General features: G+C 37.3%; 1 protein-coding gene across 3 annotated transcripts in view; it reads right to left on the reverse strand.

Moving 5' to 3' along the window:
* Nucleotides 1-274: 274 nt before the first annotated feature.
* GRB14 (growth factor receptor bound protein 14) overlaps nucleotides 275-16,957 on the reverse strand; it is a 114,571-nt gene continuing 97,888 nt past the window's right edge. For 2 of the 3 annotated variants that reach the window (XM_059394092.1, XM_059394094.1), the window contains 8 exons: nucleotides 16,166-16,276; nucleotides 15,878-15,973; nucleotides 9,682-9,762; nucleotides 4,697-4,813; nucleotides 4,534-4,606; nucleotides 4,307-4,394; nucleotides 1,848-1,941; nucleotides 275-584 (listed from right to left, as the gene is read on the reverse strand). In XM_059394092.1, the coding sequence (XP_059250075.1) occupies nucleotides 438-584; nucleotides 1,848-1,941; nucleotides 4,307-4,394; nucleotides 4,534-4,606; nucleotides 4,697-4,813; nucleotides 9,682-9,762; nucleotides 15,878-15,973; nucleotides 16,166-16,276 (807 nt within the window). In that variant the 3' untranslated portion in view covers nucleotides 275-437. The remainder of the gene's footprint in view (nucleotides 585-1,847; nucleotides 1,942-4,306; nucleotides 4,395-4,533; nucleotides 4,607-4,696; nucleotides 4,814-9,681; nucleotides 9,763-15,877; nucleotides 15,974-16,165; nucleotides 16,277-16,957) is intronic. The other variant, XM_059394093.1, reaches the window with a different exon arrangement.

Below are 16,957 nucleotides of genomic sequence, written 5' to 3' on the forward strand. Positions count from 1 at the left end.
TACAAACAAGCACTGTAATTGAAATCCAGTCTGCAAATAATTCATCCAGAACCTTCAAGTTTTCTTCATATTTTGTGTTTGAGAATTCAAATGTTACTCTAGTAAATGAGGACAGAAAGATGTTTTATATGCATATTTGATGAAAATACTATAGTTATGTAAAATCACACAAGAACACACCAAATCATTTTTTCCAAGATTTAATTTTAACTAATGAATTTTAGATGATGAATGTAATGTCAATCCAAATCTTTGCTTATCTGCAATGCACAAGCTATTTTTTGTAACTTGTAGGTGAAATAGATTCTTTTCACCACGGCAACATTTTTCTCCCTTGGTTACAGTCTTTCTTTTTCTTTTCTTTTTTCTTTCTTTTCTTTTTTTCCCCGTCGTGAGTCCTTTTTCTTCAATAGTTTAACAAGTCACTTCTGATTTGGTTAAAGAGCAATCCTAGCACAATAATGTTTCAACTTGCAAGGAAGAACACCCTTATTGAGTTGATAGAACTCCACCAGCTGGATTAGATCCGTAAATCTCGTGTGGCCATCGTCCAGAGTGTGGAACAGGTCCCCATCATCCTCCACCTAGTGGAAGGAAAACAGCAAACTGGTAAGAAGGGTGAAAACCCACAAGGACAGCCATACTCTATTGCATACTGTGTCTTCAGACACTAAAATGAACAGGTGGACAAAACTAAAGATAGTGGGGAAAAAACCCTTATGATGGGTCCACTTTTTTTCTGTAACTTTACTTGTACACAGATGAAATATCATCTGACCCTAGGATGCACCGGGTGGCTCTACTTTCTCTACCTCAAATTCTTCCAACATTCTGTAGTTAGAATAGTGTGACTACTATAAATCAAGAAACGGTGAGAAATCTGCACTATTCAGTATAAAAGTAAACAGAAGATGTTAATGCTCCCACAGACATTAATCTCCGTATCTGAATGTTGTCTAACAGCCTCACTTAGTGTATTAGAAAGAAATAGTCATATAATTTCTATCCGTAAATTGATTCTGAAGCAACCAAACATTATGTTAAGAGGATGACAGCTGCTTCTTCTGCTGCTGCTTTTTTTCCTGGCAGTGAGGCCTGGTGACATTCAACAACTCATACTCACCCAGGGGCATTATGTGCATACACAGTGAAGTTGGGAAGATACTTCATATGGACTTTGGATAATTCCAAAAAGAGGCCATTCAAAAGGAAACGCTAGCAAGGTAGCAATCATATGTAAAACTTCCCTGAAAATAGATGGGATCTCTATTCCACATCACCAGGTTCCGACACACAGATCATGTGCATACACACATGCACACACACACGGAGAATATCAGCAGGAGAGCAGCAAATATCCCAAAGCCAAGTTGTGCCACTGAGAAACAGAATTATAGATATTTTTTAAATGTGCTCAGAATGGTTTAAATGTTCTCCGGTTCTGCAGCACCTGTGTATCTATCCATCATGATTAAAAACAAAACTAGGAAAACAAAAAAACCTGTTTGAGATAAGAAAGGAGCAAGGGTTTGAAAATAATGGTTTTTAGAGAACCGCTAGTAGAATTCAGAAAGAATCTTTGGTGGCCTTTTAACAATAGGTGGCATGGGGTCTATACAATATTGGTAAATCATATTTCATGGAAAAAGGGAAATTTAATTTTTATAATTCCTGTATATCTTATATGAATTCAGGCTCATAAAATCATTTCTGCCAAACTTAAGTCTAGTCAAAACACAAGCTCCCCAGTTATATTTAATAAAAGATCCAAAGGAAACCAAAGTTTCCAAAAGCTGATGCATTAAGATCATCTCTAATATACGAATGTGAAATCACAAATTACTTACTGGTATAATTTGAAAATGCTTTATTTTTTGTCCATGACTCATTGACAGTACGAAAGTTTTGGGGTTACTCTGACTATCCCGTACCAAGAAAACTCTAAAGAGAGAGAAGGAATTTTAATATGTTTCTATATTTACTCACATATTTCATAAATATATAGCATGTAACAAACCCAGGAAATATATTTATAAATGTAGCCAGAGTTCTCCTTTTCTGTGTATTCAAAGATGAGAGTATCCAACATGGTAAGCAATATGGTATAACATAATTTTATTCTATAAAACTGTCAACAGTGCTAATTTCATTTTATTAGGATAAATATACAGCCCATTTGTCAGATTGTTCACTCATAATAAGCAACATAATGCTATGCTGACATCAATAATTAGTGCTATGTTCTTCTTCCATTGGAGAATTGGGTATTTACATGTAACAAGTTTGTGCAGAGAATGGGGCATTAGCGTATTATTACTTGAACTACTGCATTATGTTAGTCCCTGAAAAGAGAAAATTGCTTAGAATGAAATCATTTTAAACCCCTCTTCAACACTGATCCCCCTTTTTCTTTTGACTCTGGTTCCTATGTTACATATACAACGGAAAGTGAGAAATGAATATATTCTAAAAATATCAACCCTGAAATCATCTATTCAATGTTTGAGTACAATGTCTTAAGGAAAAGAAACACCCAAGCAACATATATTTTAATCTAGAAGAATGCAGCAGAAAAGCCTCTATAACGTCAGGCTAGCAAAATATAACACATGACCTAATGACCTAAGAGGAAAAACGCTGCCAGGCGTGGATTCTTATTTACTGGCAATACGGGGCAAAAACCAGCTTTGTGTTAATTGTTGGCAAACAGATTGTGCAAACAATCCCCGCTGGTGACTCCAATGTTAATCTCACTGTGCCTGGGCACGGAATTTGAGCGATCACAGATGTCGGATGAGATTATGCATTTCATTTGTCCCGTGTGAGATTCCTACATTACATCACTGGGAGATAGGACAAAAGGGAGGTTCACTCATAAAGCACGCTGTGATTCCTTCCCATCCCCGAGTGGATCACCACTACCATCTAGTGGACTGCCTGGCATCATCACATCTTTCCAAAGGATTCTGCCCCCCTTCCTCCATTTTTTATTAAAAATTTAAAAAATAATAAAAAATAAAGATATTACCATTCTTTATGTAGTTATTTCATTCAACTTATAAAAACTAGGCTTGAAAGTAGGGAAATTCTAATCCTCCAAAACATTTTAACAATTCCTTATGATTTATTTCTCTTCTTGGTCTCATCAGATTGTAATTCTGCTGATTGTTCAAATTTATATCTAAAAAGACTGCTCCACATAGAGAAGTATATTAAAATCTTCTCTTATATACAGTCTAGTGAAATGCTGACTTGCTGTTAATAATCTTCCATGTGAAGATGCATTTTTATCCAAATGTCAGTATTAAATCACCTTGAAATCTTGTCATCATCTTAAGCCAACCCTTGAAGATAAAAGACCCCATCACCACTTGTTTAAATTGACGCTGGTTTCTCATCCAAACCTCAATACAGCCTCCTTGATTTGCACTGCATTTGAAAAGGGAATTTAGCCAGCATTACAGGAAGTAGTTGAAACACCAAGTCATTTGAGAAAAAGAAAACTCTTCAGATGGTAAATATTTCATAATACAATTTACATTTCTCTTCTATCTCCCATGGTACCCCACTAGAAGATGACATGAGAAACACTCAAGAAGTACTCTTTTCAAAGCTTTATACTACTTAAAGCTGTGAAAATTTAGAGAAAATGGGAATATAAACAGAGAGGAAAAAAATAAAACAAGCAGTCAAAATATATAAAACAGAGTTTTTTAACTAAATACAGTCTGCACCAAACTTAAACCTATATAGAACATGTAAGATTATGTCATGACACAAACCATACTTTGGAATCATATTATATGTTGTTGACACCTCAAAACAAGTTCAGTTTTTTTTTTTTAAAGATTTTATTTATTTATTTGACAGAGATCACAAGTAGGCAGAGAGGCAGGCAGAGAAAGAGGGGGAAGCAGGCTCCCTGCTGAGCAGAGAGCTGGATGCGGGGCTCGATCCCAGAACCTTGAGATCATGACCTAAGCCGAAGGCGAGGCTTAACCCAGTGAGCCACCCAGGTGCCCCAACAAGTTCACTTTTAACTGAGATACTAATATTGGCACAGTAGTAGGAGTAGTTACTAGTTAACAGCGGAGGATCCTATTCCGTCATCTGTTCATTTACGCACAAGTACTAAGCACACGCAATACAACAGGTATTATCTAGATACTACTAGGATATGATGGTAACCTCCAGAACAAAGTCACTTCTGTTTTATGATAACTTGAAGTCAAAACTATGTGTATTAACTAAGTAATTACCGATTCTAAGAGAAATCAAAATCACGACCATTCAAAACCCAACTTACCCATCCACAAGTCCCTGCTGAATAATTAACCGCTGAGCTTCATCCCTAGAAATTTTGTGGTGAAACCATGGCTGGGACCGGTGAATGGCTGAAGAAATAAAATGGAAGAATACAGAGCTTTGAAATCCTCCCAGTTTAATTACACATTCTTCCCACCAGAGCTACCCAGTCACCTCCCCCATGTGCCCATCCATCCAAACAGTCCCCGCGAACAGGCACAGACATACCCATGTTTGTGGCAGAGCTCTGGGAAGAGGCAGTTGGGCTGCCGTGGGTGGCCAGGCGTAAACAACCTTTTTTCTGCACAATGAAAGGGGAAACAAATTTCAACTTTTAGGGTCAGACAAACTCAAACCATAAATATTTTCAAGAATGTGAAGCTATTTGTACCCTCCAAGCAAGTCCTTCTTCAACAGCGACTGAAAGGGCTTCTGTGGGATTTTCTATAACTCTGCTTTTCTGTCCTGAGAAGTCCATTGCTACGAGAGAATTTTCTGATATACTTCTCTGGAATAAAAAAAAACAAAACAAAACAAAACGCACGTTTTTTACCACAAAAATAACTTTGAATGTTATCTCTCAGTGTTTTGCTGACAATATATTTCCCCTCTAGGATGTGATTGTAAAGGTGGCTGGCAGGAAATTTAAAAAGTCAAAAGTGAATATTTAAGATAAAAATAGTGCTATGAAATATTTTGGTTAAATAAGTTACATAGTTTTTGTTAAGGTCACTGAATTAAGTGGTTGAGAAAAGAGATTAAAGGCTTTCAGAGTTAGCTTGTCTTTCTCTTAAAAGAACCCTATCTCTTCATACTGTCTGGTAAAATAGGAAAATACCAATTTAGAAAGGAGCAACTCTTTCTGTGGCTAAAAGATGCACCACTTCTGAACTAATCTCTATTATGATTTGAGATTCATCCTTTATCATTTAAATGTCAACCCTCTCTACCGACATAGCAGCTATTTTATAAATTTAGAATAGACAAAAGCTGTAACTTAGATTGACTTACAGCACTTCCTGAGAAAGAAATAGTACTCCTATTTTACAACGGAACAAACTATACTACGTATTTTAAAACTGTATCACACCAATGTTCATCTTACTTAGAAAATAAAATTTAGTGATGTCTAGGTGGCTCAGTCTGTTGAGAAATGACTCTTAATTTCAGCTCAGGTCATGATCTCAGGGTCTTGGGATCGAGGCCCATGATGAGCTCCACACTCAGTGGGGAGTCTGCCTGAGGATTCTCTCCCCCTCCCCCAGCTCATGCACACGTGCCCATGCGTGCATCCTCTCTCTCCCTTTCTCTCAAATACATACATCTTCAAAGGAAGATAAGACAATTTAGTGAAATAATGACTCCGCTAATTCCATGGCATTAAAATTTTTATGATTTACTATGTGAATATTTTTTTCATCTGGTGAGGATGCCCATGGAAAACTGAGAGCTGCGAAGATAAATTTGACTGACAAAAAAAAGAACCGATACAGAAGGAAGACATCTCCAAACAAACATAATTTAAACAAATAATAGTCTTCCTTTGGCGTTACTTTTCATATTCTCTGAAGGTGAAAATATCGAAACCTGGACTTCATTTTTACTTTTTGTTTAGGGCTCTACTTTGCAACCATCTTTTTACAAAGAGTGCCACTCCCATCATGCATCCTAAAAAAAAAAGATACTTATCACATTTCCAGTCAAGAGCCTCAGTTTGTAAGAAGAAACATTCTCCCAAAGGGGGAAAAAAATATTCAAAAACAGCATGGACAATGTTTAACACTTACTCCCTACTCGTTACTAGAGGAGTGAAACAATGAATGGGAGTTCTATTGGTAAAGGGAGAGCAGTGTGCCTACGGAGACTCACTGCTCAAGACTATTTTATATCTCTCCACATGGATTCAGCCCTTCCTAGCTTGGTCTAAGAGACTATAGTTAAATGTATGCTTGAAAGAACACCCTGTCCATGCAAAAAAACAGGAAAAAAAAAAAAAAGAGGGGCTCACTTATCACTGCGTCATACATCCTACACCATTAGCATTTGCCAGCTCCTCTTTAAACCCTGCTGTAGTGGCCCACAATCTTATTACGGTTCATCTATATTTCTAGAGATCTGTCATGCAATCTTCCATTTGTTACAGGAGCCTTTGTAACTGACAGCTGCTCTTTGCAGACAGACGCTTCTCTGCAATCTCTATCTGCTGTCACACCTTAGCTCGCCCTTCTTTCCCACACCCCACCCATGATCTTCTGTGTGGGGCTGTAGACCAGTCAGATACCCTTCTGTTTTGCCGACATTAATGAAAAGCCTTCACTTGCTCAAACCACAGAGTAACTAATTTCAATCATAATGATAGCTTTATCCTTAGAATATCTCTACTTCACATGCCAAGATGGGAGCCATAATCACAAGGTCCTGATAACATATAAACACTGTTAGGAAAGAAAAACAAACATAACCAGTTGTTTTTGCTTTTGTTTGCCTACAATACAACAGGATAGAATATAAAACAAGGTCCCATGTTCCATAATTACTTGACATTAGAGGGAGTCTACAACACAAATAAATATTTTCATTTGCTACATTAACGACACTAGGGAACACACAGGAATATAGCAAATGTTTCCTACTGAATAGCAGGTGGCGGATGAAAAATTAATAGTTTACCTTTGGTGGACAAAGAAATAGACGTGAAGCAGTATCTGACTTGAACTCAAAAGGTCATTTTCAGCTCAATTTCTTTCACATAAGAAAGCAATGTTGATAACATTCCAAATCAGTGTATTTCTCAAACATCGGTCCCTTTTTCTAGCTCTTTCTTCTGGTGGAATAAACAGGGCAAACCCTGGAAAAGGGTCCATGATTTTAAGGACATCTCTCTTTTTTCGAGAAAGAAAAGACCTGGGTAAACCCTGGATTATCCCAGCCACAGCCTGAGCTCAGATCCAGCCACTCCTAGTGTGCTTTGGACATGAAATGTTTTTCAGGCAGTCTAGGTCAGTGGCACACTCTGCCACCCCGCTTGAAAGACGGAGATACACCTTCAGCACAGTCCTCAGCAAGAGGGCACAGAAGTTCCTGACATCGTTCTCTCTGTTTCAGACAGAGCCAGAGGACATCAGAGATGTTATCAATTCCCAAACTTAAACACCTGTCCCCCTTATTATACACTGAAGGCTACCAGTGACTAAACCAGGGTTGCACAGGCAGCTTACGGTAAAAGCAGTGGCAGATACAGACTCTTTCCAGTGTCTTTTATGGACCACAGAGGGGGAGGTACAGGGAGTGCAGTTTTCAACATCTAGCTCAGGGTCAAGAATGAGGAATATAAGGCCTTGAGTCGACCAGTTTTTCCCATCCCAGCTGTCCAGTCAGTACCCCACTAACAGATGCTCCTTTGTGCTGAAAAGGGCCAAATATTTGGCTTCCTGAAATATCTGCTGATGATTCTCATTTCAAAGGCAGATGAGGTGGCCATGATGTGCTGTAGATAGCTAGGATGTTGTATTATAATATAAGACTTTTTTTTTTCTTATTTTCCTTCTCAAAATGTATCCCTGGAGAAGTTAAGAATATTGTTCCTTTAAAAATATATAACTGTATCCTCAGTTTTCTATGAGTCTCACTGAAGACAGTGTCTGGAAGAAAACCAGCAGTGGCAGGTTAGGAGCACTGGCACCCATTATACAGGTCACTGATTCTTCTGTGGTAAGCTAGAAAGGTGGGATTCTAGATAGACATCAAAGTACATATAAATACCTCCCAAAACATCTCAGTTTCCTTCACGTAAGTTAAGAAGAGTGGAGATAGAATTCTCAAGTACTATTCTGTTTCATCTTGACAACGGCCATACAGGACAGCCAGGTCCTCCTCCACAGGCCCCTACAGAATCCCTATCGCCTACTAGATTCACTCAAGACGTGTCCTTTCCTATATCTGATGTTGAACAGGCAAAGTCACACTATCCAAACTGCCATGTATACAGTGATCAACAGTAGGACCACTTTCTGGGGAAGTGGCAAGAATAATACCATGCTTATGAGCTAATGACAGTGATGAGACTAGACAGTACTTTGTTGATGACAATTTTCTCCTGTGATTAAGAGGACACTAGGCAACAGCCTCTAAATGTACCGCTGTTATTAACATGTTCATCCTAATACCTTTAGACTCTAAAGGAAATTTAGAAGGATTTAGAAAAGGATTAAGATAAAATCCATTATTCTTTATATACATGTGGATTGAAAGATAAAGGTACTGACAAATTATACAAATACTCAACTAAGGCCACTGCTTTTATAAAAATTCATTCCAGTCTTTAGTTTCTTATTTTAGGGCTTAAAAGTAATATGATACAAAGATGAGAAGTTACTCCTCCATAACTTAAAGCAACATAACTACAGAACTGGAGTTCTTTTTTCCCTATTAGTCTATCAGACTTTGTAATCAACATTATTTCATGCCTCATTCCTAGAACTGAGCATTTCATCTGCCACATTACATGCGGGGAAATGCGCCTTCCTTGGTCACAGCCATGAGGGGCATATTTTTAACCTAAGTGGAAATGCAGCATGTTAGCTGATTTCTAACACAGGCGCATATACCCACATTCCTAATATACTCAATATTAAGAAGCAAGGACAAAAATGGCCAAAAATAAGCTTAAAGTTCAGAAACAAATCTCTTGTGTTAATGCACAATAAATTAAAATTAGATTCTAAAGAAGGGAAAAGATGTTCTGTGTGTGTCTGCAAATAAATATTCAAGTTGCAGGTAGTATAAATCTGAGAAGTGGTGTTAGACTTAATGTAATGCACAAGCTCTATTCTGGCTTGCAGTTTTTGGGTTTCCTGAAGAGCAGTCTGCTTTTCAAGGACTTAGACCTTAAAACATTTTATTGTTAGAAGCCCAAAATGCAAGAGCTTACCTGTGTTTAATGCAGCTCTTAAAATTCCAAGCCACTGGCATCTTTATATTAGGCTATTACAATCCCAAAATCAATATTAAACAAATAAACCACAACAAAAATCAGTGGTTAAGGAAACATCCACAATCCCAAAAAAAATACTCTAGAAATTGTATTAAAATGAAATCCTCAAATGTTGTAATAGAATGATTCACATAACTCTTTCAAATATTTACAAATTTTCTTTTGCATAGAACATTATCTATTCTAATGTAATATCACATAGGCTGCAATCATGTGAAATCCTAGAATAAATAATTCAGTAACGTTATGTTAGGATGGTGTCTCAAGAGTTACTTTGAAGGAAAGAACATAGATGTACCGTAATGAACGTTTATAATGCAATATTATTGCAAATTGATATAATGTAAATATAAAATACATAGGTTAATAAATAAGGTCCTTACCATGGGTGAGACACTCTGAGAACCGCAGCCACTTCTACCTTGATATGGATGCATGTAATTCTGGTATAGTTGCATGCCATACTGTGGAACAAATAAATAAAAACACATTCCCACCACTTTTACTACACAGGTAAATTGGGGAAAAAAATCAATACTTTAATTAGTTATATATCATAACATAAAAAATAAAAATGATAAGCCTTTCTTAAATCAAATTAGTAAGGCAATCATAATTTTGAAAGGTAAACTTTTACTGCCCTACAACGATACATTTAAAAAGACAGTGTTTTTTTTGGACACCTGGGTGGCTCAATCAATTAAGTGGCTGCCTTTGGCTCAGGTCATGATTCCAGGGTCCTGAGAATGAGCCCCGTGTCGGGCTCCCTGCTCAGAGGGGAATCTGCTTCCCCCTCTGGCTACCACTTTCCCTGCCTGTGTTCTTTCTCTCTCTCTCTCTCTCTGATAAATAAACAAATTTTAAAATCTTAAATAAATAAATAATTAAAGGAAAGGAAGGAGGGAGAGAGAAAGAAAAAAAGAAAGAAGTGTTTTTTACTTGAACCCACACTTAAGGTCTAGCTCACCAGTATAAAGATCTGTAACTGACATTCCTACTCATTATTCTTAGCACCAAAACCACTTGGAATGGTATATCACCTAATAAAAAGAGAGCTTACTTGGGAAGGATGTCAGACTTTTTGGAACAAAGATTCTGAAAACCTTACAGGCATCTTAAGTGAAACAGGGTAAAATTCACTGTAACTCCTCAATGACTGATTGACGAATTATAGTGTCTCTTCAGCAAATCCATCAACCTGGTCCTATGGTAAAGATTCTTGACACTGCAGCATGTTCTACTAACAATACTCTTACTGCATTATTTAATTTTTAGCTTTAAATTCAGGGAATCAAAATGGTACGGACCTCACACAAAGGGTCACAAAATACAATGTAAACTGCAGTAGGGAAAAAATGCAGCATCTTTATTTTCAGGAAGTAGCATCGCAAGACTCAGCTGCCAGGCTATGATTAGAAAGTGGGTCTGGACTGTGAGAGGATTACTGGAGTTGAGAAAACTAAGAATGCTAACTGCCATGACCAAACTTATTTTGGAGGGCTCACCGTATGGAGCTATAAGGTACTCCCCTTAGATTTGATCCACTTTATTGAAAGAAAGAAAGAAAGAAAGAAAGAAAAAAAAGAAAAAAACAAAAACAAAAACAAAACCATAATGGGACAGAGAGGCCTTTACATTTCTTTTCTTTCTTTTTTCTGGCTATCCTCAACAATTCTATTTCACAGAGCCACAATGAACCCAGAAGTAGGTCCTATATAAAAGAGACTGGGGAGACATCACGGAATCCAATCTCACTGGTAGGATGAATTCCATTTAAACATTCCAACAGAGCTGTTTCTTTACTGAAGACTATTTCCCTAAAAGCAATTCCAGCAAACTGGATCTATCTGGTAATTAGGTAGAAAAATCAGAGGGCGGCATGGAGAGTCTCTTCTTCCAAGATTTGGCTTTTAACACGAATACAAACCCACATTCATTTAAAATTCTTTATGTTGACTTCTTTATCCAATTATTTCCTGTTATAAAAATTGCATTTTTTAATTTACAGTTTGATTGATATTAATGGGACCTAATGAAATTTACTTTAAAACAACTCTAAACCTACCACAACTATAAAAAGAAGACAGAGGAGTTTAATTCCCAGTCAAGTTCATTTTGGAGAATACACACTAACCTCTAACCAATACTTTCACAAGGTGCACGCATGCCGTTTGGTCACCTTTTATTTATCTGCAGTGGAAAGCCAGCTACCTGCTATCAAGACTGTTCCTTCAAAGGTCTATTGCGCCTGGTACCTGCAGTGTTGGGTAGCTGCTTCTGTGCTGTTGGTGGTTGTTAGTAAGTACTTAACTCTGGAGGACAGGTAGGACATGAGTCACCTTAACACGTCCCTGTCCTACAAAGGGGCAGGTAAGGGACCAAACTATATAAGAAGCTAGCAGAGTTCTAGTTGAAGGGATGGGGAGAAGACAACAGGGAACCAAGGCACTGTACATAAACAATTCTCAGATTTTCTATGTATCTCAATATAACTGGAATGCCTCCAAAGAGAACCAGAGACTCTTCCTCTGCTACTACATGAACGGTTCACATGTGTGTATGAAAAAAAAAAAAAAAAAAAAGGAAATAAAAATTAAACAAGACGCCAAATTCTCAAGGCAGGATCTAGTAAGAAGCGTGTGAAGAAAATCCCATGCTCTTTCAGTCTAATCAACATAACAGCCTCTGCTGTCCCTGCACCTCCCACTAAGCTCAGTGATAAGCTGGAAATACAACAGACATCCAGAGTTGAAAATCAAAAGATACATCTAACACCACCTGAGTCCAGGTGCACTAGCCAGGGGGATGAAGCCAGTGCCCAGCTGATGACAAGCTGCAGGGGAACCACCTGCCTCCCCTATTAGAGTCCTTCAAATACGTCATGCTGGCAAGCCCTGGCTTCCCATATCTAGATATTTTAAAGGGTAAAGCAGGTCATATCACTTTCCCATTTGAAACTGTTCGGTGGTTTATCATTGCCTTCAGGGTAAATGTTCTCCCTCTATGCCTCATCTGGAAAAGCTTTACCACAATTAATAAAGGGGGAGAAAAACAACACAGGGAACATGGACAGGGTAGGCAGAATAATGGACCCCAGAGATGTCCACATCCTAATTCCTGAAGCCTGGGAATATGTATAGATCCAATATAATCACAAGGGCCCTTAATAAGCAGAAGGGGGAGACAGAGAAGAGAACCAAGTCACAGCATGAAAAGGTCTCAGCTCCTCAGTGCTGGTTTTGAGGGTAGAGAAAGAGACCATGAGCCAAGGAATCTGGGCAGCCTCTAAAGTCTGGAAAGGGCATGAGAAAATGGATTCTTTCCCCAGAGTCTCTAGAAGAGAACTGGGTCCTTGGACACCTTGCATTTACGGCAATAAGACTCATTTCAGACTTCCTGAAAGACAACAGTGTAGGATAATAAATTTGCATTGTCTTAGGTCACTAAAGTGGTATAATTTGTTACAGAAGCCATAGAAATGAAACAGAGAATCTTTGAAGTGGACATTTGTGCCTTGGAAAAGGCTTCAAAAAGATCAAATGGGAAAAAAAAAAAAAAGTGAGAAGGGGACCATCTTCCAGGAAGCATTCTGGATATGGAAGGATCAAAAGAAAAAAAAAAAAAAAAGAAAGAAAGAAAGCTTTTACTATATTTCATCAATTCTTGGACACGTGCTTCTTTTCAAATTTTAACATTCATAAATTTGCCTTAACTATAGCATTATATTCACTGTTGACCAAGTGACTTGTCACTGCCTGAAATGTTTAGTGAGATCAAAAAATCATTCCCATCAAACTTTGCAGAAGGGAGGCCACTGGCTAGAAAGACAACTCCAGAGACCATGGCAAAGCACCTGTCTGAGAAGTTCTGCCTCCTTGAAGCTCTTGACAGCACAGAGTAAAATAGTCTGTATGAAATATGGGTATCGATGGCTCTGAGATAAAAATGATTTCGGAAAGCTAGTCTTAGAATATGAAGTTTTAGAGATGCCTCACATAATTTATTTCATGTGTGTGTGTGTGTGTGTGTGTGTGTGTGTGTATGTATGTACACAAAGCTGATAAATGATGAAAATCTACATCTACAGGCTTAAATAAATCTAAAATAACTAGATAAAAATAAAAATCATAGGGGATACGAAAGCATCATATCATAGTTTTATTGACATAATTCTTTTCTTTCTACTTATACAAAAAGTAATGGTGTATCCTTGGCACTAAAGGAAGTGTGCTCACCACCTATTTCAGAGTTGGGAGGAAGCCTTGACTAACCAGGTTGGAAAGCATCTCCTTTACCAGCCTCTCCTGATTTCCAGAGTTCTGATGGAAGGAAAGAGAGAACCAGAGACCTCAAGGTATTGTCTCTACTATAATTGTGATAGGTTAAAGTATTCCAAGGAGTGACAGCCTCTTCATCTGTAAAAAGAGAGGACTGGATGAGGTCACTGGTTCTTAATCTGGAGTTCACTCACTAAATCAGGATCCCCAGTGATGGGGCCGGACACACAGAACTTCAGAACATGCCTCAAGTGACTCCAGTGCACATCCCGAGTCAACTAACTATTACTTCCCTGATCAGTTGGTTCCCAACACTCTCTAAAGTTCTTTTTTTCTTTTTATATTTTTACATTTTATGACAATGAGGGCAACATAGAAACAATTACTTACCATGAGGGTTTCAAAGAATCAAGACTTCTAAGCTTTGTTGAAACCGAAATCATGACAGTCATTTAACAGTAGACTATTTGAAAAACAAACCTCTTGTAAAAAGGTAACTATAGTGACTATCTGCCATGACAGCAAAAGGAAGCAAATTTCAGAGTTAATCCAAAAGCTTCCTTTAAGCCATTTAAAAAACTTTCTGCCAATACCACTTCACATGCACTAGGAAAATTATTTTTTTAAAAAAGGAAAATAACAAGCATTAGTGAGGATATGGAGAAATTGGAATTCTCACACATTAAACAGTTTAGCTATGTGGAAAAATTCTGGCAATTCTTCAAAAGGTTAAACACAATTACCATATGACCAGGAATTCTATTCCTAGGTATCTACCCTCCAAATTGAAAACAGGTATCCAAATAAATACATAAACACATATGTTCATAGAAATGCTATTCAGAAGAGTCAAAAGATGTCAACAACCCAAATGTCCATTAATGGATAAATGAATAAACAAACACACACACACACAAATATTATTCAGCCATAAAAAAGGAACCAAGTACTAATATACACTATAAGGTAGATGGACCACAAAACAGTATGCTAAATAAAAGAAGTAAGACACAGAAAATCAGATATTGTATGATTCCATTTCTATGAAATGTCAAAATAGGGAAATCCTAGAGAGACAGACACAGATATGGTTGATTGCCAGGAGCTGGGAGTTTCCATTCGAGGTGATAAAAATGTTTTGGAGCTAAAAGCTAGAGAGATGGGGGCGGTGCACAACATTCTGAATGAACTAAATGGCACTGTATTGTTCACATAGTTAAAATGAACACAGTTAATATGTTCATCAGATTAGCCCAGTTGATTAAAATAGTTAATTCAGTTAATTTTATGATATGTGAATTTCACCTCAATTAAATAAATTAAAAGAAAAAAATAAAACTATCTTCCCAACATGGTATGAGGACTAATAATTCTGATTCTGATTATTCTGCCCTTCTTCAAAAGGAAATGGTTGATTAATTTTTAAAATTATGAAGTTGTGTTAAATTTATTAGAATAGAAGCTTTGAAATTAAATATGTGCTTTCTGTACATTCTGGAAGAAATCATTCTATGTCTTTCTTCCCCAAATAACTTTTAAAACTCTTATTCCTCTCAAAATGCTTCCCAGTAAACTATGCTTATTTAAGTTGTAACTTCTACTTAACACAAAGGTGATATTTTAATAGTATATTATACTAAAATTTACATTATAATTTGAAGTAAACTGGAAAGCAACTTATACAACAGTTCAATGAAGTGTAAAACAATTGCACTAGACATACCTAGGTGGGCACGTTTTATAATACACGTCATGGTGGATTGATGACAGTATTTTAAAAATACAGACTGAATCATTTATAGAAGGTTTTTTAAAATTTTAATTTAATTTAATTTTTTTTCAGTGTTCCAAAATTCATTGTTTATGCAGCACCCCCAGTGCTCCATGCAATACGTGCCCTCCTTAGTACCCACCACCAGGCTCGCCCAACCTCCCACCCCCGCCCCTTCAAAGCCCTCAGTCTGTTTCTCAGAGTCCACAGTCTCTCATGGTTTGTCTCCCCCTCCAATTTCCCACAACTCACTTCTCCTCTCTCATCAGTTATACTAGCCGTATATGTAATACCCTTGAGAAAAAAAAAAAATCAGAGCATTTCTAAAAATGGAATACTTACTCTACAAGTACAAGATAAATGCATTAGGCTATTCCACTCTACTAATGTTTATCTTTTAGATAAAAAAAAAAATACAAACATTTGGGTATACAGACTTACAGTAAGTCTTCGCATTTTGAAATACAGCTATTTTCAAACTTTGATGGCACTCACAGCATTAATAGAAATTCACGCCTGCAGTGAGATTACCTTAAGCAATCTAATCGCAGTCACCCAGCACGTCCTACTCTGCTCTTCTTCTGCACAGAGCATTTTCAGGTCTCGGGGCCCTCCCGCTTTGTTAGGCTAGAAGGCCACAGCACATTGTTTATCGTTAATGCATATCTTGAAGGTAACACCTGTTGAAATAAAAGCCACTAAAATTCTCCTATATATAAGAGAAAGCTGTCTCTTTTTCAAAAGAAATTAAAAGAAACCCAAGCTTACCTAAAAGGCTGAGGCTTGCTTTATTCATCTATCAAAATATTAAGCCTGTACCTTAAAGCAGAATCCATAGTTAGTCGGTGCTCCGTGTTTTTTTTTGCCTGCCAGGGACACATATATATCACTATTGCCAAATTCGCTGAAAAACTGCAAATGCCGTGGTTCCTTTAAAAAGATACAAATGTGAGAGTTGAAATGAATCCATACTTTTGCATGCTCTCTTTTGCATTTCTATTATATTACATAATTTACACCTTGGCAAAACAATTATTCTAAATAATGGCACAGAAATACAAAGGGAAGAAAAATGAAGTTACTGTATCCTTCAAGAACCAGGAACTTAATACAGTATTATTTGAGAAGTGGTGATTCGTTTATCATTTAACGGCCAATATATGCAAAAATCTTCATCTCCCTATTTTAAAATGTTCTCTTTAACCACCATTTCACGAATCTCAGGGAGAGACAGCAGCAAAAATGTCTTTTAAAAATGTTTTCCTTGTCCAGGTTTCAAATAGTGATAGTTCGACAAAGGCAAGAAGGGTGGTTTGAGCCTCCACTGCAGTTAGAGAAAAAAAAAGGAGAAAGAGACAAAGATTCCTGCTTCATTTAGAAAAGATCCCCCTCCCCTCTGGGTACTACCTAGCACCCCACGGCAAGCAACGAGGCAGGGGGCATAACTACCTTCTGTATGAAAAGAAGGTAGCTGATACAGATGAGGTCCGGGAAATTACCTGGCAGTTGAATGTTTCTGATTTTCAAGGTAAAGTGGAATCATGTACAGCTATTTCTTCTCTGGGAAATCCATGAGATTTAAAGCTGGTCAAGGGAAATCACTGGGTCATA

This window comes from Mustela nigripes, chromosome 3 (genome assembly GCF_022355385.1).
Source record: "Mustela nigripes isolate SB6536 chromosome 3, MUSNIG.SB6536, whole genome shotgun sequence".
Lineage (NCBI taxonomy): Eukaryota > Metazoa > Chordata > Mammalia > Carnivora > Mustelidae > Mustela > Mustela nigripes.